The sequence below is a fragment of the Agelaius phoeniceus genome, chromosome 4 (genome assembly GCF_051311805.1).
Source record: "Agelaius phoeniceus isolate bAgePho1 chromosome 4, bAgePho1.hap1, whole genome shotgun sequence".
Lineage (NCBI taxonomy): Eukaryota > Metazoa > Chordata > Aves > Passeriformes > Icteridae > Agelaius > Agelaius phoeniceus.
In genome coordinates this window covers 73328865-73351347 of record NC_135268.1, presented here as the reverse complement: position 1 = coordinate 73351347, position 22483 = coordinate 73328865, and the positions used below count along the sequence as shown (strand labels likewise).

The 22483-nt window shown below is 51.5% G+C and overlaps 1 protein-coding gene across 6 annotated transcripts in view; it reads right to left on the bottom strand.

Annotated features, from left to right (window-relative positions):
- Positions 1-3796: 3796 nt before the first annotated feature.
- DYSF (dysferlin) overlaps positions 3797-22483 on the bottom strand; it is a 74968-nt gene continuing 56281 nt past the window's right edge. For all 6 annotated transcript variants that reach the window (XM_077177915.1, XM_077177916.1, XM_077177917.1 and 3 more), the window contains 9 exons: positions 21293-21432; positions 20343-20431; positions 20047-20142; positions 17796-17937; positions 11076-11175; positions 10630-10808; positions 9711-9820; positions 8340-8487; positions 3797-6937 (listed from right to left, as the gene is read on the bottom strand). In XM_077177915.1, coding sequence (XP_077034030.1) covers positions 6899-6937; positions 8340-8487; positions 9711-9820; positions 10630-10808; positions 11076-11175; positions 17796-17937; positions 20047-20142; positions 20343-20431; positions 21293-21432 — 1043 coding nt within the window. In that variant the 3' untranslated portion in view covers positions 3797-6898. The remainder of the gene's footprint in view (positions 6938-8339; positions 8488-9710; positions 9821-10629; positions 10809-11075; positions 11176-17795; positions 17938-20046; positions 20143-20342; positions 20432-21292; positions 21433-22483) is intronic.

Below are 22483 nucleotides of genomic sequence, written 5' to 3'. Positions count from 1 at the left end.
TCCCCGAACCATTCCATGATTCCATGATCCTGTGGCTTGGGAAGATGAAGGATTGTGGAAAAATTCCAGCCTCAAGGGAAGGTCAAGGCCCAACCCAATCTCAGCGGCTGCTCCTGCTGGAATAAAATCTGGGATGCATCCACAGCCTTTTCCTCTCTCTTCTATCCCAATTTTTGATTTTCCTGCTTGGGCAGGATTCATTCCCAGCTGTTTTCTGATCCAGATGGGTTGAACAAGCCTGGGAATTCCAATCTCATCCCACGTGGAGTCTCCTTTCTCCCAGATATCCCAGCTCTCTTCCCTGTCTTTTTTCCAGCTTTTTTCCTTGGCTAATTCCATCCCATCCGTGGGAAAGGCTGGAATTTCCCAAAATTAAATATTTGGGACAAATCCCCGTTTTGTGCCAATTCCTAGTTGGGATGGAGGTGGGAGAGGTAGGAAAGAGGGAACGATCCTCTCTAAGTTAATTTTTTAGGATCGAGTTGAGAATTTAAAAATTAATTTTATAATAAGTTAATTCATTAGAATTAATCAATTCACAATAAATTAATTAATAATTAATTAAATTATTAAAGTCTTCAGCATCCCTGGGATTTCTGGAGCTCAGACCAAGAGGGAGATGATGCCAGATATCTCCATCGCCCACAAAAATTTGGGATTTCTGGTATTCCTTAAAAAACGGTGTTGGAATTGAAGGAAATTTCCATTATCCTATGGGAATAGAGTATTTTTAGGGCCTTTTCCTTGCAAAGGAAATCATGGAATTCCCAGTCTTTGATTATTCGGACAACTGGAAAATAGAAATAAAATCCATTTGTGCCTGCGTTTTGTGTTGTTATCCTGTTTGTTTTCCCTCGGATTGCATAATTCCTATAAAAAAAGCCAGGAATGGTTTGGAGGCGCCTGACTCTGATTTCTCCCAGTCCCTGGGGTGAAAAGAGGGATGGGATGAGCTCTTCCCGGCATTCCAGCACGGAGAGCTCCGAACCTCTCCAACGACCTCCCTGTCCCTCTCTGTGGAGTCGCTGGGAAGCTCCAAGGCCATTCCGACCCTTTGGAAATGACTCATCCCAATTGTTCCCTGTTTTCCACGGAGGGAGACAATGAATCCAGGCTTTGTTTTCCAGCCACGGATTTGCCAGCGGATGATTCTTCCCGCTGTTTTCATTGGCAAGGAGGAATTGTAAACCTCTGGTGTGTCCTGGGGTTTCTTTTTCCCACTTTTCCATATCCACCGAATCCTATTTGTCTTTTTTCGGCTTGGAACAGGAGCAGAACCTTTGGAATGTGCTCCAAAGGGTGAAAAAAACAGGGATGAAGAGGCTCCTCCCTCCTCCACTGGCCCCAGGAATTCCATCCAGTTGAAGTGCCCTTGGCTCCATGATTTTCATAAACATGGGATTAGGCAGTTTCCAGGGAAAACCTCCAGGGGATCCCAGCACTGAGGTGGGAAAATGGATGAATTTAATTCCCGTGAGTTCTGGGAAGAAGGAAAAAGGGAGGGAAAATAGGCTGGATTTGGGAGAGCTGCCACTTCCCGAATTTGTGAGGTTGTAATTCCCATCCCTCCCGGGGATGCTGGACTTGGATGGGGCCTGGATACAATCCACAAGGGGAAGAGGTGGAGAGGACGGAGGGAAATGTGGGAAAAGACCAAAAAAGAAGGGAAAGCAAAGGGAAGCAACACCAGGAGAGGTTTGGATTGGATATCGGGAAGAATTCCTTCATGGGAAAGGTTGCCAAGGGTGGAAATTCCTGATGTTCAACCCACGGGACAGGGAATGCTGACAGGGACGGAGCAGCCAAGGGCCAGGGAGTCTCCCTGGAATCATCCCAAATGCCAAAGACGGGCACTCAGGGAATCCTAAAAGTTGGGGAAAAAACATCCAAATCCAAACTTCAAAATCCTGTTTTCCAGGGAGGTTTGGATTCCCCATCCATGGAAGTGTCCAAGGGAAGGTTCCGGATGGGCTCTAAGGTCCATTCCACCCCAAACCATTCCACAATTTCCATGATTCAACCCAATATCCCAAATACCCACCAAACCTTTCCCAAAATCCAGAATTCCATGGCCTGAAGTGGCTTGAAGATGAGGGATCGTGGATTCCATGGAATAGGAGGAGCTTTAGGGTCCTCTCCCTGAACCATTCCACGATTCTGGGAAGGCTCGGGAAGATGAAGGATCATGGAAAAGGTTCCAGCCTTGAGGGAAGATCCAAGCACAATCCAACTTCAGCAGCTGGAATAAAACCCCGGATGCATCCCGAGCCTTTTCCTCTCTTTTTTTTTTTATATGGGATAAAAAATACCCAGCACATTTCAGGGATTGGTTCTTTGGGAAGGCCGGGATGGGAATGGAAAAACCAGATGGGACAAATTCAAACTCATTTTCCTCTGGAAGCGGATTCCGGATGGAGCCAAACCCGGAGCAGTTTCACGGCTCATTTCTTGGGAGTCTCCTGCAGATCCCCACAAATCATCCCTCAGTCCCAGGCTCTGGGCTTTTCTGGGATGAATCCCAACTGCAGCTGTCACACAACACAGGGTTATCCATGGAAAAAGCCGATTTCAGGAATTTCTGGTTGTCGACCCACCTTTAAATTCATCACCACCTTTTCCATGACTGCGTCTTCCAGGGGGGAAATTCCAGCACCGGGAATCACCATCCTGGGATAAGCCTGAAGGGGTCAGGCCTCAGGGCAAGGCTGAAACGAGTCGTGTCACTCAAATCCAGGGAAATCTCCACCTTCCCATAGGAAAACTCACGGATTTGGGAGTCAGGAGGACACAACGGTGTTTTTTAGGGAGCATCCCATTGGATCAGTGCTCCCGTTGGATCCCTGTTCCCAGGAATGAGCAGAACCCACGGCAGGCCCCGTCCACAGGGGTTAAACCAACAAATCCAGCTGCCAACAGCTCCCAAAAAAAAATTTATGGAAGCGCCTTGACCTGGATCCCATTTCTCATCCCACTCTCCCTGCGCTGCCTCCCTCTTTTCCAAACGCTCCGGCAAAATCCGTCGGGATTTTGGGTGAAAATTTGTGGGTGGAAAACGCTCCCTTCGGAGCGGATAAAACCAGGCACTGCCTGGAAAATTGTTCTTATTGGGGAGCAAAATCCATCCAGCCCATTCCCGGGATTTTTTGGGATGGCTGCTGGAGATTTAGGGAATTCAAGCCCCTCTGTGGGATGGAAGTTTTCCAGCTCCTCCAGCTCCCGGAGGGAATGGGAACACAACAGGGGTGTTGTGTCCAGATGGTCCCAAAGGTGTCCCCACACTTTGGAATTCCAGGCTGGAATTACTCCCAGCATCAGGCCAAGGAAATCCAGGATCAGGGAAGCGCTCGAGCAGCGGAACTTTTGGCAATAAACTCCCACACATGGGCAGGGAATCCTGGAATCATGGAATGGGTTAGGATGGAAAGGATTTTAGGATCATCCCATTCCCACCCCATCCTTGGGCAGGGACACCTCCCACTGTCCCAGGTGGATCCAACCTGGCCTTGGGCACTGCCAGGGATCCAGGGGCAGCCCCAGCAAATCTGGGAATTCCAGCCCAGCCAGGAATTCCTTGCCAAGATCCCAGCCCAATCTCCCCTTTCCCAGTGGGAGCCATTCCCTGGCTCCTGTCCCTGCAGGCCTTGTCCCCAGCCCCTCTCCAGCTCTCCTGGAGCCCCTGCAGGCACTCTGAGCATTCCCTGGAATTTTCCCTTTCTCCACAATCCCAATTTTCCCATTCCCACTCCCAAGAGGAGCCACAATTCCATCCCCACAATCAAAACACTGGGAACAGGAATGTTTCAGAGCATTTCTTTGGGAATCACAGTGCTTTGGGCATCATTGCAGATAAGGCAGGCACGGGTGATCCAGAACAAATTCCAGCCAATTCCCTGGATAACCGGAAGCCACAGGGAATTCTTTCCACAGCTCCCACCTGGATCTGGAGGAGGCACAACCAGGCCCGGAGCTGGATGTGGCTGTTCAGGGGAAAAAAACGGGGATGGAGTTGGTTTTTCCAGATGTTTCCACCTGAATTTACCCACCGGAATCCCACAGGGGTCCTCTTGGCATGAAATCTGGACTGGGAGCATGGATTTCCTTCTGGAAATCCCTGTTTTTATGGAATTGGATGCCCTGGATCCTTCTCTCCTATCGCTGCTGATCCAGGTTTGCCAGGGGAATGCTGGGAATAAAATAGGATTTCCCACTGGAAGGGTCTCTGGAGTGAATCCCAAACTTTCAAGCCCATGCCCATTCCAGGCATTCCACAACCCCTTATCCAAGCTGGCCTTGGACGTTCCAAAGGAAACCCGCGGATGGATTTTGATTCCTTGTCTTTCTGGGATAGACAGCGGCATTCCCAATGGGATGGGGGATGAGCATCCCACATCTGGCATTCCAACATGGATCACACATCCATTTGGGGCTCTTGGCTCCAGGATTTTTTGGGTTGGGATCACAGGGAATTACACCAGGATGGGAAATCTCAGAATCTTCAAAAATCCAAAGAGATGTTGGACCTGAATTCCCACTGTGGGTTCCAGGAGAGCACTCAGGGAATCCCAGACTCCCTCTGGCACAGCTGGATCCCGGTGGGAAAGGAGCAGGGACCAACATTCCCATAAAACCCAAATTCCCAATCCCAGCAGGGGCCAAACAGAAGCAACTTTTGTCCTCAGCTCCTCAGATCCTTTGGGATAATAAAACCTCTGGAAAACTGGAGTGAATCCGGGTGGTTTGATGGTGCCTATAAACAGGGATGGGGGTGGGAATGGGGTCGGGAGGCTTTTAGGGAAAAAAAAAACCAAAGGAAAACGAAGCATTTAACGACGGAAAATGAAACCTCCGCCCTGGGATGTGCAAATCCGGAGCCAATTCCTCCGCTCCAACTTTTGGGAAGGGGCCACGGATCAGCCAAAGCTCAGCAGCAGGGATGGGGTTATAAATCCCTATAAATCCCTTGATTTTTTTCCTATAAATTTTAGGGATTTTTTTCCTATAAATCCCAAAGCCGTGCATTTTCCGTGCGGAAAACATGGAGAAGGAGCTGCCCTGTGCAATGTGGGAGATGTTCCAACGAGAATCCCGGGATTTGATCCCCCATGGATTACATCCCCATCCAACAAAGCAACTAAAATATTTTTCCCTATTTTTTTAAGCACGGGTTTAAAATCCCGGCCAGAGCGGGGCAGGAGCTGCCATCAGCGGCTTTTTCCAGGGAAACTGATCCCTCGGGATCACTTTTCCCAGCTCCTTGCTCGTTTGGAGCAGCCACAGCTCCAAGGAAAACATGGAATCAAGGATAGATCTCGTCCTGCCGAAGGGAGGATGGGAAGATCCCGAATCAGCAAAGGTGCCGGAGAAGCCAGATATTAATGGGATTTTCCTGGTGGGAAAGCGGGAGAAGATTCCTTGGAGAACAAGAATTTGAGGATTAACATCCTTCCAGCACTGGAAAACCCCTGGGAATCATGGAATTATGGAACCACCCAGGGTGGGACAGACCTCTGGGCTCGAGTCTGACGCTGCCAAGGTCACAAACCCCCAAGTGCCACATCCCACGGGATCATCCCGCTCCGGGGACAGGAGGAGGGAATGGCAAAAGCAGGAATGTCCCAGCATTCCCGTCGGATCCGTGGGAGGCCGAGCAGGTTGTGGATCACGGATTTGTTTGGAAAACAAATCCCACCCCGGGACAGGTTTTTCGCTCCATTAATGCCGGGCAGCGGCGAGGATGGTTTGGGATGTTTTCCATAAGAATCTTTCGGAACACAAGGGAAAATGGCCGATTTTAAAGGAATATCAGTGAGGCTCAGCCTGGAGAAAAGGAGGATCAGGAGGGATCTTCTGGCTCTGCACAAATCCCTGAACATTTGGAGTTAGGTGGGAGTTGGATCTGATCCCAGGGAATAACAGGAAAAGAGGGAACGGCCTCGGGTTGTCCCAGGAGAGGCTCCAGATGGACAGGAGGAACCAGCAGGAATTTCCTCATGGAAAGGGTGCTCAGGCCTTGGAAGTGCCCAGGGAGGTTTGGAGTCCCCATCCCTGGAGGTGTCCAAGGAATTCCCGGATGTGGCGCTCAGTGGGGATCAGGCACAGCTTGGACTGGATGATCCCAAAGGTCTTTTCCAACCTCGGGGATTCTGGGATTCTGCAAATACTAAAAAGACCGAGAATTCCCAAAAAAGTGGCTGGGAGACAGTGGGAGGGGAGGAAATCAAAGCCCAGCCGTTCCCGGGATTCCTCCCCCAGGTGGAATGGGAGACCTGTGGGATTGTGGAGCAGCTCCAAGGGAAAACCAGCTCCAGAATTCCATGAAAGGAGTGCAAAGGCCTCAAAATCCACGAGAAACTGGGATTTTGTGGAGCACCAACTCCAAATCCCAGGTTTTGCACCACAGCCTTTCCCATTCCCAAGATTCCAGCTTTGGGAATGCGACGTGTCATCCCAGGGATTCCGGTTTTCCAACACATTTTCCACAGGTTTACAATGCATAAATGGGATAACACAGGGAAAAGGGAAACCGAGGCTGGATCAGAGAGGGAAAAGTGCTCAGAATCCGTGGGATTTGCTCAGGCCGGCAAATCCCAAATCTTGCCCTGAGAATCCTCTGCACGTTCCCAACTTCTGGATGGAAAGGTTCCTTTCCCTGCCCCCTCCTCAGATTTTCACTGGAATTTGGGATTTACCAACCAGAGCAGCAGGAAAACTCAAACAAAACACAGGAGGCTGGAAAACCAGGAATATTTTGGTGGAGGCTTCGGTGAGGTGACGCTTCCCAGGTGGAATTCCGAAGGGAAGCAGAGTCTTTGGCAGCAGCTGGAGGCCTGGACGAGGTTGTTCCTTCTCCGCTTCCAAAATTCCTTCCCAAAATTCCCAGGCAGGCACGGGAGCAGCTTCAGTTGAAAGGTTTCACCAGTTTCATAGCAGCGTAGTTCTGGAAGGATGGAAAAACATGGGAATCGTTGGAATAATGAGGGAATCCTTGGGAAAATGAGGGAATGATTGGAAAATGAGGGAATCATTGGAAAAATAAGGGAATCCATGGGAAAATGAGGGAATGATTGGAAAATGAGGGAATCATTGGAAAAATAAGGGAATCACTGGAAAAATGAGGGAATCACTGGAAAAAATGAGGGAATGATCCGAAAAATAAGGGAATGATTGGAAGAATTTAACAAGCACCAGGCGTCATTCCTGGATTTTAGTTGCTCTTCCCAAAATTTTTAAGAGAAATTCCCACCTCTTCAAACCCTTGGAATAAATTTGGCCCCTCCCTCCAGCACCATCCCAGTGTCCAACCAGTGGGAAGCATTCCCAGTTTTCCTTGATTTGCTGGAGCCTCCTCCTCTCCTCTGCATCCCGCTGCTCCTTCCCATCCTCTGGGATTCCCACAAATCTCATGGATTCACCACCCAACCCTTGGCCCTGTATCCCTACAGCTCCTTTTTCCACAATCCCACAAAATTTGGGACATCACCCGTTCTGCCCCTTGGGAAAGGGGTCCTAGAGCATTCCCGAAGCTGTGCCAGGAATTTTCTGGAATGCAGAGTTTTCCAGCAGGGAGAGGCTCCCCCAGCCCTGCCCCATCCTCATTTATTCCAAGGACAAACCCAGCCAGCAGCTCCATGGAATTATCCCAAAGGCAACCGGGGGAGGCAAAGCTATCCCAGATTTTTTTCCCTCTGCATCCCAGAAAATCCTGGGATCCGTCCCAGCACTTGGTGCTGCTCAGGACATGCCAGGAATGCCCTTCCCATGTTTTTTTTTTGGGATCTCCACCATTCCTGATATCATGGAATTGTTGAGGTTGGAAAAGAGCCCCAACCCTTGTTCATCATTATCCATGTCCTCAAACACCACATCCGGATGTTTTTGGAATAATTCCATGGATGGAATTCCATGGATGGGGTCTCCACCACTGCTCCAGGGCTGGACACTGCTTTTCAATGAGGGATTTTCCTTAATATCCAACCTAAAATTCCCTTGGAACAACTTGAGGCCATTCCCTCTTGTCCTGTTGTTCCCGGGGAGCAGATCCCAAATCCCACCTGGCTCCAAACTTCCGGGGAATTGTGGAGAGCCAGAAGGTCCCCACTGATCCTGGCTTTTATCCAGGATGTGCCCCTTTCCCTCAGCTTTTCCTGGTGCTCCAGCCCCTTCCCAACTCCATTCCCATCCCTGGCCACGCTCCAACCCCTCCATATTTTTCCCACGAGAATCCCAAACCCCAGAAATGGCCCTTTTTTAACCCGTTGTGTTCCCCAGCATGGAATTTTCCATCCCGCTGAATCCACCACCCCTCAGATCCCTCGGCGCCAATCCCAGCCGCTCCGTACCGGGAAGGCGTAGACGAAGATTCCCAGGAAAAGCAGCAGGATGAAGAGGAGGACGGCCAGGATCAGCACCCACTTGTAGCGGCGCCACAGGATGAACTTCAGGGTCTTGTACGGGGACGTGAACCACAGGAAGGAGGTCTCGGGACGCCTGGAGCCAAGGGAAGGGCAGGACGCCTCGGAATTTCGTCCTCCTGGATCCCCGGTCCCGCCCGCCTTGAAGGTCCCAGACCAGCCTCGAAATCCCACTGGATTTGGCCATCCAGTTTCCCAGTCCCACTGGAATGTGGCAGCTCCTCATCCCTCCGGGGATCATCCCATCAAGGCCCACCCTGGTGGTCCAGACCTGTCTCCCAAGTCCCACTGGATTGGTGATCCGGGCCAGATTCCCAATCCCACTGAACTGGTGATCCAGGCCAGCCTCCCAATCCCACTGAACTGGTGATCCAGGCCAGCCTCCCAATCCTGCTGGATTGGTGATCCAGGCCAGCCTCCCAATCCAAATGGATTCATGGTCCAGAATCCCACTGCTCTCAGGTCTATCATCCTTCTGGACACATCCCATGAATGTTCTTGGTAGTCCAGGCCAGCTTCCCAATCCCACTGGACTGGTGATCCAGGCCAGCCTCCCAGTCCCACTGGATTCGTGATCCAGACCAGCTTCCCAATCCCACTGAACTGGTGATCCAGGCCAGCCTCCCAATCCCACTGGATTGGTGATCCAGGCCAGCCTCCCAATCCCACTGGACTGGTGAACCAGACCAGTTTCCTAATCCCACTGGATTGGTGATCCAGGCCAGCTTCCTAATCCCACTGGATTGGTGATCCAGGCCAGTTTCCCAATCCCACTGGATTGGTGATCCAGACCAGCTTCCCAATCCCACTGGAATGTGTCAGCTTTCCATCCCTCTGGGTATGCCCCACCAACATCCTCCTTGGTGATCCAGCCCAGACTCCCAATCCCACTGGATTCATGCTCCAGATTAACCTTCCCACCACCCCAGACTGTCTCAGCTCTTCCATCTTCCTGGATACATCCCACCAGTGCCCTCCCTGGTGCTCCAGACCAGCTTCCAAATCCCAATGGATTCATGGCCCAGACCAGCCTCCCAATCCCCCTGGACTGGTGCTCCAGACCAGCTTCCAAATCCCAATGGATTCATGATCCATACCAGCCTCCCAGTCCCCCTGGACTAGTGCTCCAGACCGACTTCCCGGCCCCACAGAATTTGTTCTCCAGACCCCCCTCCCAGTCCCCCCCAGGTGCAAACCCAGTTCAGCCCAGTCCCCTGCAGCTGGAAACACAGAATTCCCATTTGGTCCTCGAGAAATTCCATGCCCTGGTGGCTGCTTTTCCATTCGGGATGTTCTTACTTGGGATCCTCCAGCCTGGGGTTCATGTTGGGCTCATCCCGTCCCATCCCGGCTGGACGCTCCTCGTGCTCCTGTTCCGCCACGATTTCCAAAGTCATCTCCAGTTTGCCCTGGATGGGTCAAACAAAAACTCACTTATTATCCCCAAAAACAGGGGGGAAAGGTGAGGAATGAACGTGGGATGGAAAATAGGGAATAGGGGAAGAAAATATGCTGTGAGCAGAACCGATCCATTCCCAACAATGACCACGAGGATCCCAGGAGTCCAAGATCCCTCACCTGTCACTGGAGATATTCCAGGAAATCCCAGATCCCACGGACACCCAGATTTGGGCAACCACAGAACCCCAGGATTGCTGAGGCTGGAAAACCCTCTGGGATCAAGTCCAAGCTGTGACCCACCATCACCGAGTTCCACATCCAGTCTTTCCCAATTCCCTGATTCCCCATTTCCCTGGAACCAGTTCAGGGTTTTTTGGTTGAATCACCAAATTCCCTGGATTCCCTCACCTGCATGGAACAGCCACCAAAACCTGGAACAGGAGCCCAGACACCTTCGAAATTATCACTGGGACAGCTGGAATTTTTTCCAGGTGTTTAGGACACAAGATTGTTGGGAATAGTCGTGATAGGGAATCAAATTTGGTGGCACGTTCCAAAACCCAGGGTGAAAATCCCACAAAACCGATCGTTCCTCTGCACGGTGCCGGAAAACTTCCAGCCAACCACAGTGGATCTGGCTGGATCCACAAAATCCCCAGCTGGAAACGGAATTTCTTGCCCTGGCTTGAACTGAATGAAGATTTCAGGGAATTCTGGAACGGTTTGGATTGGGAAGGGATTTAAAGCCTTGGACACTTCCAGGGAAGTGGGAATTGGAGTGAAGGATCCAAGGAAAAACACGGAGAGGTCACTTTACCGCCAGGATCTTCTGCTGGCTCTGTTCGGCCACGCAGGGCCACCAGCCCTTGACGGTTTTCTGCTCGAAGAGGGACACGGAGCGGCCGGAGGACAGGGAATCATCCACGAGATCCAGGGAACACTTTTCCGCCGTCTTGGCAGGCTTGGGCATCTTGTTGAGATCCATCTGGATGGATCCTGCAGGGAAGAACATTCCGGGTGGGACATCTCAGTGGGAGAAGCCTTAAGACATGGAATGTTCCCTTGATCCCATGGGAGTTTGGGCCACCCCAGCCATCCCAATCCAAACTCCCAACTTCCACTGCCCCAGGTGGCTCCAAGCCCCATCCAGCCTGGCCTTGGACACTCCCAGGGATCCAGGAGCAGCCACAGCTTGTCCACACAACCTGTGCTGGTGATGTTTCCCCCTTTTTTTGGGATGGATCCCAGAAATTCCCAACTTACCCAAGTAGTCGTCGAAGGAGAACTTGTCGTTGTCCCAGATCTGGAGGATCAGCTGGGGTGGGATCTTGTTTTCCGTCTTGTCCAAGCTCCAGAAGTGTTCCTAAAATCCCACCAGGAAAGAAACCACGGGAAAATGAAAGATTAATCAGGAGAGCTGGGCAGAGCCTGGCTCTGGAAATCCTGGAATTCCTGGGGTGTCCTGCTGTGGATCTGCAGGAGCACAGGCTCTGGAAAACTCTTGGATAAGGATAATCAGTGGAAAACCCAAGATGCTTCTGGAAGGTTTCGGCAACAATTTATGCATTAATTTAATGATTTAATTTAATGTAATTAATTTTATTTAAATAATTTAATTCAATTTAATGCAATTTAGGACATGTCTCCATGGGATCCCAAACAGGATTCTTAGGAGTGACAGAAATTCCCACATTTCCAGTGAGGATGACTCTCCAAGGTGAAACGAACAAGTGTTGAGTGTCGGCGCTGCCAAACTTCACCTTCCTCTTAATTCATGGAAAAATGTGGGATTGACACCTAAATCAGCACTTCCAGCAGGGAATTCCCAAGGATTCCTTCCCTTCCAGATCCACCACGGCTTCGATCTGCTCCCACGTCTGCCACAGGCAGCGGGACGATCAGAGGCCATCAAATGCCAGTTCCACCTTCAGGCCACCGGCAGCTCCCGAATTTATTAATGGAGCATGGATGTGGGGAAAGGAAGATTCCGTTGTATCCCAGGAATCTCCTGATACCAAAGTGGTTGCTCCGAGCCCCAAAACATCCCTCAGACTGCTCCAGGCTCCTCTGGCACTGCTCACAGTGGGGAACAAAATCATGGAATCATGGAACACTTTGGGAGGGAACAGAGCTGAAAACTCAGCCCATCCCATGGGCAGGGACACCTCCCACTGTCCCAGGTGGATCCAAGCCCCAGTGTCCAGCCTGGCCTGGGGCACTGCCAGGGATCCAGGGGCAGCCCCAGCAAATCTGGGAATTCCAGCCCAGGCAGGAATTCCTTGCCAAGATCCCAGCCCAATCTCCCCTTTCCCAGTGGGAGCCATTCCCTGGCTCCTGTCCCTGCAGGCCTTGTCCCCAGCCCCTCTGCAGCTCTCCTGGAGCCCCTGCAGGCACTCTGAGGATTCCCTGGAGTTTTCCCTTCTCCAGGGGAACATTCCCAAGTTATCCGTGAGTTCTGCACCCCAGAGAAAGGAATATCCACTGCCTGGGAAGCGGCATCCACGTCACCATTTCCATGTGTGAAACCAGGAATTTTTCCCAACAGGGATCTAACACCACTGTTGGGATGCCTAGGAGTTAGGATTAAGAATCCCAGACCCCCTGAGGTTGGAAAAGCCTTTTGGGATCAACGAGTCCAAACTGTGCCAAATCCGCACCTCAGCATCCAGGAATTCCTTGAACACCTCCGGGGATGAAGACTCCAACTCTCGCTGGGCACTTCCTAAGCCTGACCATCCTTTCCACTTAAAAAATTCCTCTTGATGTCCAAAAAAGAAATTTTGGGATAAAGGAGAAAGACAAAATCCCACCCAAGGCTGAGGGATTGTTGGGATTGTTATTCCTGGCTCCAGCAAAGAGCAGGAAAATCCCAGCGGGATTCCTGACACCCCTCCAAGGGTGTTCTGGTGGCAATTCCTCCTGGAAGTGTCAGAAATGACGGGATTTAATTAAAACCAGGAAACTCCAGCGTTATTCATCCCTCGCTCCATAAATTCACCCCAGGACTTGGATTCATTATTTCATCCAATATTAAATTATAAAAAAGGAGGAAAAACGTGTCACATTCCATAGGAACACAAATATTCCAGCTGGGAGTCCGTGGGCACTCCAATCCCATTGGATTCGTTTTAAGAGATCCCCCTGGATGGTTCTGTTTCAATTTCGCTCCGTTCCCTGCCCAGTTTTGGGAAAACGTGCCAGGAATTTTGCATTGGAGCATTTTATGGATGCATTTGAGATACTGAATAATCCAGAAATCCCAAAGGAAGTCCATGGAAAATTCCCTCTCTCCCCTCTGCTGGTTGCAGTGGGTTGGGATGGATGTTCATCCAGGGGGATTTTTCCCCAGCTTTTCCTGCCATTTTGAATTAAAATTGCTAAAAAAAGGGGAAGAGTTGACGTTGATTCTGCCTTTTCCCAGAAAATGGGGAAAGAAGGGATCCATAGGGATCCACGAGCCATGGATCCCTGGATAACAAAGCTGGGATGACCTCAGGAGGGGCTGGAAAATTCCAAGGTGGCAGAAGATCCATGTCCAAGGTGAACACCACCAGCTCCTTTGGATTGTCCCTTCCAGGAGAAATCCAGGTTCCCAAGCTTGGCTTGGAAAAGGGGGAATTAAATATGGAATTCCGGACTTGTTCACGCTGAAAGGCACCTTCAAGACCATCTCATTTCCCAGATGGAATATTCCCTGGAAAGGAAATTTCCACAAGCTCCATGTCCTCCAGGCGCCTCTTCTTCCCAGTGAATTCCTGGCTCAGAGGTTCATCCCATCATTCCCGCATTCCATGGATGTGTCCATGCTCCAGGTGCATCCCACACTCCCTTCTGGGCTGATGCAACTTCCCAAGGATTCGTTGGAATTTCTCATTGCCCCATCCCATCCACACAGAGCCAAACTTGAGGAAAACCTCGCACTTGGGATCATCTCCCACCTATCCCAGCTGGATCCGTGCCCTCGGGATAATGAAGCTGAAGGAAAGGTTGGATGGGATCTTGGGAAGGAATTCCAGGCTGTGAGGGTGGGGAATTCTCTGGGATGGAATTCCCAGATTTGCTGTGGTTGCCCCATCCCTGGCAGTGCCCAAGGCCAGGTTGGACATTGGGGCTTGGATCCACCTGGGAGAGTGGGAGGTGTCCCTGGACGGGCTTTAAGGTCCTTCCCATTCCAAACCACTCCACAATTCCATGGAACTGCTGGCAAACCCGGCAGACTTTGGGATTCCACCTTCCCTCCTTCCCACTGCAATATCCAAGGGAAAAGGGAACGAAACCTTGGCTCTGCACCCTCTGCATCCCAATCCCTCAGAACAACATCCCGGCATTCCAGGGATAACTCAGGTGGGGCTCGACCCTTTCCAGGCGGGAATTCAATGCTCCATTTCTACAAATTCCCTTTTTTTTTTTTTTTTGGTGGAAAAACACCATAAAATATCACTTGGCTGGAGACAAAACCTCCCTGCTCCGAGCCCCGTCCAGCTGGGGACACCCAGAGCTCCGCTGGAAAGGCAGGAAAAGGAACAGGGAATTGGGAAGGGGGAATTTGATGCCGAGAGAAGTTTATGGGTCCCTTTCAAGGCAGCGTGAAATTCACTTCCATGATTAAATCTAGCTCCGAACATTCCCTATAAAAACAACCCGGAGTGCGAAATTTATATCCCGGCCTTGTCCAAACCGCGGGGAAAAAAAGGCTGGAATTATTGTTTGGGGGTTTGTTTTCCAAGCGAGGGGAGGCTCGGGGGTATTTTATGGATTTTTGTGGATAAAGCAGCAGGGGAAAAATCGGCTCCGATTCCCAGGAAAGCGTTGACGGGGCTGCATTTCTCCTGCACTGTGGATGTGCTCCAGAATACAAAGGAGGAAATCTGAGTTTTGGGAAGGAGAGGAAGTTTGCTACCAAAAAGTCCCGTTTCAGGCTCATCCTGCAGGAATTTGGGAGTCCCGGACATGCAGGAGACTCCCCTTGGATGTCACAGAATCCCTGAGGCTGGAAAAGCCCTCCAGGACCATCCAGTCCAAGCTGTGCCTGATGCCCACCTTGGCACCCATGCCACATCCAGGAATTCCTTGGACACCTCCAGGGATGGGGACTCCAAACCTCCCTGGGCACTCCCAAGGCCTGACCACCCTTTCCATGGGGAAATTCCTGCTGGTGTCCAACCTGAGCCTCCCCTGGCACAGCCTGAGGCCGTTCCCTCTTATCCCGTTATCCCCTGGGATCAGATCCCAACTCCCACCTGGTTCCAACATTCCAGGAAGTTGTGGAGAGCCACAAGGGCCCCCTGGATCTTCCTTTTCTCCAGGCTGAGCCCTTTTCCCAGCTCCCTCAGGGATTCTCCAGCCATTTCCCAGCTCCGTTCCCTTCCCTGGCCACGCTCCAACCCATCCGTGTCCATAAGAATCCCAGAACCAGACCTGGCACATCCATGGAGCTGCCATTTGCTCCGACATTCCATGCAAACCCTTTCCTACTACTGAAGAGCTTCCCGGATCCAGATCTGGCAACCACGTCCAGCTGCTGCTGGAATTGGCACAGGAAGCTGAACATTCCCAAACCAATTCCATGCATTTTCCGCCCCATGGCACCTGCAGGATGCGGGAGTCGAGCTCTTCCCTGAGCGGATGCCCGGGAAAATGGGATCCACATCCAGGTGACCTCGGATTGTCCTGGCTGTCCCATGACCCATCCCATAAGAGGCTTAACTGGGAATCCAAAGTTTAAATTTCCAGTTTAGGTTGGATTTTAGGGAAAATTCCTTCATGGAAAGGGTTTTCCAGCCCTGCAGAGGCTGCCCAGGGAAATGACGGAATGTCCATCCCTGGAATGATTCAAAATCCCTCTGGCACCTGGGGACGTGGTCAGTGCTGGCTTTGGCAGAGCTGGTGATCTTAGAAGGCTTTTCCATCCTAAATCATTCCATGATTTTCTCATTTTCCATCCCAGAAACTGTTTTCCTGCAGGACTAAAAAACCTGGGAATGTGCTCTTCCCATGCAGCCAACATGGTTTGAGTTTTCCAGGGCTGGAAGAGAAAGATGGCACCAAAAAAAGCGGGAACAAAGATGGAAATTCCAAAGGAATGCTGAGAAAAGCACTAAAAAAGCATTTCCATGTTTTCCGAAGAGCTGTCCTAAGGATGGGGATATTTCTCTTCCATGGAACTATTTTAGAAACTCAGACTGGGAGAAATTCCCCTCTCAGAAGGAGAAGAAAAATCCTGATAACATTAATCCAGCCAGGAAAGTTATGGAAAACCATCCTGGAGTGGTTGGAAGGTTCAGAAAAGCAGGAAAAAGAGTGGCACCTGCGTTTTCCTGGGTTTTCCCTGGATTTCCAGGCTTCCAACCACCGCAGATGTTCACATCAAACAAAAATGTCACGGCCACCCTTTTATCCAGGGGCATCCTTGGTTTTTTTTTGGAGAGAATATTTGCAACCTGAGTTGGGACGATCCATGGAGCCCCCACCTACGGGAATTCCAGCTCTGGCATTCCCAGCATGGGAAGGACCCGGAGCTCTTGGGGCGATCCAGAGGAGGCACCAGGATAATCAGAGTGATGGAGCAGCTCTGCCGTGGGAAAGGCTGGAAGAGTTGGGATTGCTGGAATTGGAAGGGAAAATTCCAGGGAATCCTCAGAGTGCCTGCAGGGGCTCCAGGAGAGCTGCAGAGGGGCTGGGGACAAGGCCTGCAGGGACAGGAGCCAGGGAATGGCTCCCACTGGGAAAGGGGAGATTGGGCTGGGATCTTGGCAAGGAATTCCTGCCTGGGCTGGAATTCCCAGATTTGCTGGGGCTGCCCCTGGATCCCTGGCAGTGCCCAAGGCCAGGTTGGACACTGGGGCTTGGATCCACCTGGGATTGTGGAATTTGTCCCTGGATGGAAGTGCCTAAGCTTTCAGCTCCCTTCCCACCCAAATTGTTCCCTGATAATTCCATGATTCCTCATCCACCTGGCCATGCTCCTGGGAGCTCCGGCAAGGAACAAACAAAGGAGAATAATTGGAAAACTCTCTCCCTCCCAGCCCAGTTGGGCACAGGTGGTTTTGAGCAGCTCCCAATTCCCCACAGCCGCTCCCAACCTTTGATTGAAATTCCACCTTCCAGCGCCTGCCTTTCCAGCCGGGATTTTTACGGCCGCAGGAACTAAGCCGGAGTTCAAACAGCACATGGCGAGATCAAAAAATTCCCGGGGCCGGAATGCTCCACCCGGCTTTCCCTTCATTATTCCAGCCTTTACAGAGAGCTTTTACAAGGTGTTTATTTTCGGATCCAGCGTTGGAAGCCATGTGGTGGGAAAAGATTCCAGATCGGCACAGCGGGATGGATTTGCTTAAAGGGGTTTATGGAGGGCGGTCTTGGCTTTTTCCAAGCGGGATAATTGGATGTAGTACACCCTGTACTTGGGATTTGTGGGATATGAAGCGTGAAATGGGCCCCGGCTGGGATTCTGTCAATCCTTGGAACTGGCTTTGGAAGCTGGGAATTTTCTGGGATGGGGAATTTGCTCAGCATCTTCCTGGCTGAGGTGTTGGTTTTGTGGAAAATAGGATGGGATGCGGATCTTAGTGGGTTTTGGGGATCATGGGGGGATTTTTGGGGATCGCAATGGGTTCAGGGATCCCAGGGGTTTTGTGGATCCCAGGGGATTTTCTGGGATCCCAGGGGTTTCAGGGATGGTCCCATTGCAAGCAGGAATCTTTGGGGACCTCATATTCCATGAATTTTGAGGCTAAGCAAAAACAGGGATCATGGGATCACTGAGGTTGGAAAAGCCCTCCAGGATCATCCAGTCTAAGCTGTGCCTGATGCCCACCTTGGCACTGAGTGCCACATCCAGGAATTCCTTGGACACCTCCAGGGATGGAGACTCCAAACCTCCCTGGGCCCTTCCAAGGCCTGAGCACCCTTTCCATGAGGAAACTCCTGCTGCTGTCCCAGAATTCCCAAGAGGATGCAGGAATTCCATCCAGGACCACTCACCTTCTTGGCCACGTGGCACATCTGCTCTGCCGGGAGATAATCGAAGGGAAAGATGAATCTCCAGTTGAAATTCCCTTCTCCTCCCATGGATCTGTAGTGGACATCCGTCTTCTGCTTGTTCTCCTCGTGTCCCACCAGCCACCTGCCAGGGACAAACAGAGCCCATGGAAAATCGGGATCGTGGCAAGGGTTTGGGGTCTCGCTCTATGTCACAATGTCTGTGAGCGGGAAATGGAATATTCCCGATCCTGGTGGCTGCTGGGGATGGGGAAAAACGGGAAATGGGAGAGGGAAGGCAGCAGTCCCAGAGATGGGAGATGAATCAGTGCTGGGGTTAGGAACTCCAAAATTATGGAATCATGGAATGGTTTGGGATGGGTTTGAAGGATCATCCCATTCCCACCCCATCCTTGGGCAGGGACACCTCCCACTGTCCCAGGTGGATCCAACCTGGCCTTGGGCACTGCCAGGGATCCAGGGGCAGCCCCAGCAAATCTGGGAATTCCAGCCCAGCCAGGAATTCCTTGCCAAGATCCCAGCCCAATCTCCCCTTTCCCAGTGGGAGCCATTCCCTGGCTCCTGTCCCTGCAGGCCTTGTCCCCAGCCCCTCTCCAGCTCTCCAGGAGCCCCTGAAGGGACTCTGAGGATTCCCTGGAATTTTCCCTTCTCCAGGGGAGCATTCCCAGCTCTCCCAGCCTGAACATTCCTTGGGAATCCCTTTCCACCGCTTGACAGCTTTTCCATGAAGAATTTTTGCTAATATCCAGTCTAGGATAGCAGGTTCCAGCCCCTGTTCCAGAGGCACCAATGGACTGAAGGAACGGTCCCCACGGGATTCCCGATCCATAGTCAGATCCTCCGGCACAAAAAGGATCATTTCACCCATTCCCAATAGGATTTTTCAGATGACTTTCCTTTGGGATGGAAGATGTGGAAGCTGAGCAAGGCTGTACTCATTTCCAGCCTTGCAGGATCCTCTTGGATGCTAAAAATTGGGAAAGGGATCTGAGCAACCCCTGGATGCTCCCATTTTTCCAGCAGCACAACTTTTTAGCAGCCCCAAATGACAAGGAACAGCTCAACCAGAGCTGATAACAACGGACTTGATGGGAATACCAGGAAAACCACATGGCATTCTGGATTTACAGGGGGAAAATCGGGATTGTAAACCAGGGATTTACAGTCTGCTCCCAAATCCCGCCTCTTCCTGCCCATAAATCCCAAAAAGGCACAAGAAAAGGAACTCCTTGGCTGGGATTGCACTCCTAGACACAAGATAAATCCTAAAATGGGATGGGATGGGATGGGATGGGATGGGATGGGAAGGGAAGGGAAGGGAAGGGAAGGGAAGGGAAGGGAAGGGAAGGGAAGGGAAGGGAAGGGAAGGGAAGGGAAGGGAAGGGAAGGGAAGGGAAGGGAAGGGAAGGGAAGGGAAGGGAAGGGAAGGGAAGGGAAGGGAAGGGAAGGGAAGGGAAGGGAAGGGAAGGGAAGGGAAGGGAAGGGAAGGGAAGGGAAGGTGCCAGAGGAACTGTTTCCAGGAATAAGGGGAATTCCAAAGAAAGCAGCCATGCAAATAACCCGATCTGCAAGAATGGAAAAAGTCTGGGAGAGGAGCCGGGAATGAGCAGACAATGAGCTCCTCTCCCCATGGCCAGGCTGCTCCCACATCTTATCCCACTATGGGAACATCCAAGTAGTCCAAAGAAAAATACCGACATGGGATCATCCCAGAGGAGCGAAGAAAAAGGTTGTGAGCTCAGCAGAGCTTCCAGAAAGACACATCTCCATCTCTGGATCCAGGGATAGAGAGGTGTGGATCCATGGTTGGAAAGGGGTGGATACATGATTGGAGATGTGTGGATCCATGGCTGGAAAAAGGTGGATCCACAGTTGGAAATGTGTGGATCCATGTCTGGAGATGTGTGGATCCATGACTGGAGAGGTGGATCCATGATTGGAGAGGTGTGGATCCATAGTTGGAGAGGTATGGATCCATAGCTGGAGAGGTATGGATCAATAGTTGGAAAGGGGTGGATCCACAACCGGAGGGGTGTGGATCCTTACTTGGAGATGTGAATCCACAGCTGGAAATTCACGGATCCATAACTGGAGAGCCATGATGGTTCCTCCATCCCGGCAGAATCCAAGTCTATCCCAGCAATACCAATCCAAGGACCACCTTAACTCCTTCCCTGCTGCTCCCGCACTTCCAGCCTCTGGAATTCCGGAGGCTCCGGAGCGGGACACTCACCCTTTGACGTAGATGTCGCTCATCTTCTCCCCGGTGATGCTGAGGTCATCCAGGATCACGTCCTTGGCGTTCCAGATGATGCAGCGCAGGTAGAACCTGGAAAATCCCGGGAATAAAACCATGAGAGGGTGGAAAACTCATCCACCTGGAAGCCTGGTTGTTCCACCGATGGATTTCCCTGGGGATGATCCCACAACTGTCCCTCATCCAGGTGGGCGAATCCATCCCCACCCGAAGCTTCCAAGCATTCCCAACTCCTTTCCCAAAGAAAAGATGAGGAGGAAATGGGAAGTTACCTCTTGGCTTTGCGTGGAGTGACGTTGAAAGGGGGGCCGGGATGTCCCAGGGATTTGGGAAACAGATCCACCCACATCTGGAGCTTTCCCTGCATGGAGAAACGGAGCCTGAAACCTTGGGAGATTCCAAACTGGAAAACCGGAACCTCCCCATGGAGATCCGGGACCCTTGAGTGGGAAGGGAAGATTCCACCATAGAAAAGGGGCATTAAAGGTTATTTTGAAGTTATTTGGGGGATAGTTGGGAATGTGTTGATGGATGTGAATCCTGAGGAGCAGCTGAGGGAGGTGGGAAAGGGGCTGGGGCACCAGGAAAAGCTGAGGGAGCTGGGAAAGGGGCCCAGGCTTGGAAAAAACAGGGATCAGGGGCAAAACCTTCTGGCTCTGCACAACTTTTTGGAATGTTGGGACCAGGTGGGAGTTGGGGTCTGATCCCAGGGAATAATAGGATAAGAGGGAACGGCCTCAGGCTGTGCCAGGGGAGGCTCAGGTTGGGCACCAGCAGGAATTTCCCCATGGAAAGGGTGGTCAGGCCTTGGAAGGGCCCAGGGAGGTTTGGAGTCCCCATCCCTGGAGGTGTCCAAGGAATTCCTGGATGTGGCACCCAGTGCCAAGGTGGGCATGGGGCACAGCTTGGACTCAAAGACCTTGGAGGGCTTTTCCAACCTCAGTGATCCCGGGATTCTGGGAGAAGAATTCTGAGTAGGACTTCAAGACCGAAAATGTAAAATTAAATTAAATTAAACTAAATTAAGGTAAATTTAATTTTTAAAAAATTGGAGCACATGCTGAAGGGAGCAACCACCTCCCCTCCCTGAGAACATCCCATATCCCAGGGCAGACATTCCCAGCGGGATTCTCCCCCTGGATATGGCTGGATCAGGAGACGCCACTCCCGGGCTCATCCCGGGCTCATCCCGGGCTCATCCCGGCCACATTCCAGGACCCACCTGCTCGATGTCCGGCTGGAGGGGGCTGTAAAGGCGCCGGGTCTCCACGTGCTCCGGAACCAATCCCTGCTTCCGGAGGGCGGCCAGGGCCAGCCGCTCCTCCGCCGGCCCCAGGTGCGGATTCGGGGGTTTTCCATCTTCTGCCACAGGGAAGAGAGCAGAGTGAATCCCACAGGGATGGGTTCCGGCCAGGAGGAGCCGGAGCAGCACAGCCTCCATTCCCAAATCCATCACCACAAACCCTGCTGGGCACAGGGATGCCATTCCCGGTGGGAAAACCCATGGAGACACCTGCGCAACCACCCCACAAATCACAGCCAGGGAAACATGGCAAGGATCCAATCGGATCCCTTGGAAAGAAGAATACAATGATTGATCCCACTTCTGCATCCAGCTCTCCTAAAGTCCTGGAAATGAGGATTCCCATCAATCCTCTGCCAATGTTCCCACTCCCAACAGTTTATCCCAGAGTTTAAAGCCCTCCAGGATCTTCAGCTGGGCAGACAGGAGTGAGCTCCCGGTGGGATCCCATTTCTTTTCTGTGGGATTTGGGGGGAAAGACGGGAATGGGAGGAGGAGGAAGGACATGGAGACACCACCAGCACAGCCTGGGGGTTGTTCCAAGTTCCTGCTCTGGTCCAAGCCCCTGCTCCAGTCCCACCAGGATATCTGTGGTCCTCCATCCAAGGAAAACCTGGGATTATCTCCTCTGCCTGACCTACTCTGCCTGATCCTGCCACAGATATTGAGGGCCAAGATTCCTCAATAATGGAGATTCCTGCCTTCTCTTCCTGATCGGGATCCATCCATCCATCCATCCATCCATCCATCCATCCAGTCCAGCCAATGGCCAACTCCTGCCTCCTCATCCCATTCCTGGGATGGGACACAATGCCCTGTCCTTGGATATCAGGGAAGAGGTGAAATTCCCACCCCTGGAGGTGTCCAAGGAACAACTGGAGATGACACTTGGACAACGTTGGACTCGATCTTGGAGGTCTTGTCCTGTCGCAGACATCTTTCATGAAAAATCCTTTCTTAGGATTTTTCCTTGTGAGAAGCTGCAGTTTTCAGCAACCAAAGTAAACAATGGTTATCTGCTGCTGTGGAATGCAACAGGTGATTGGTCTCCTGTGGGTGTTTGGATTTCTTGACCACTCATGGCAGAGCTGGCTCTTGCTCTGTCTGAGA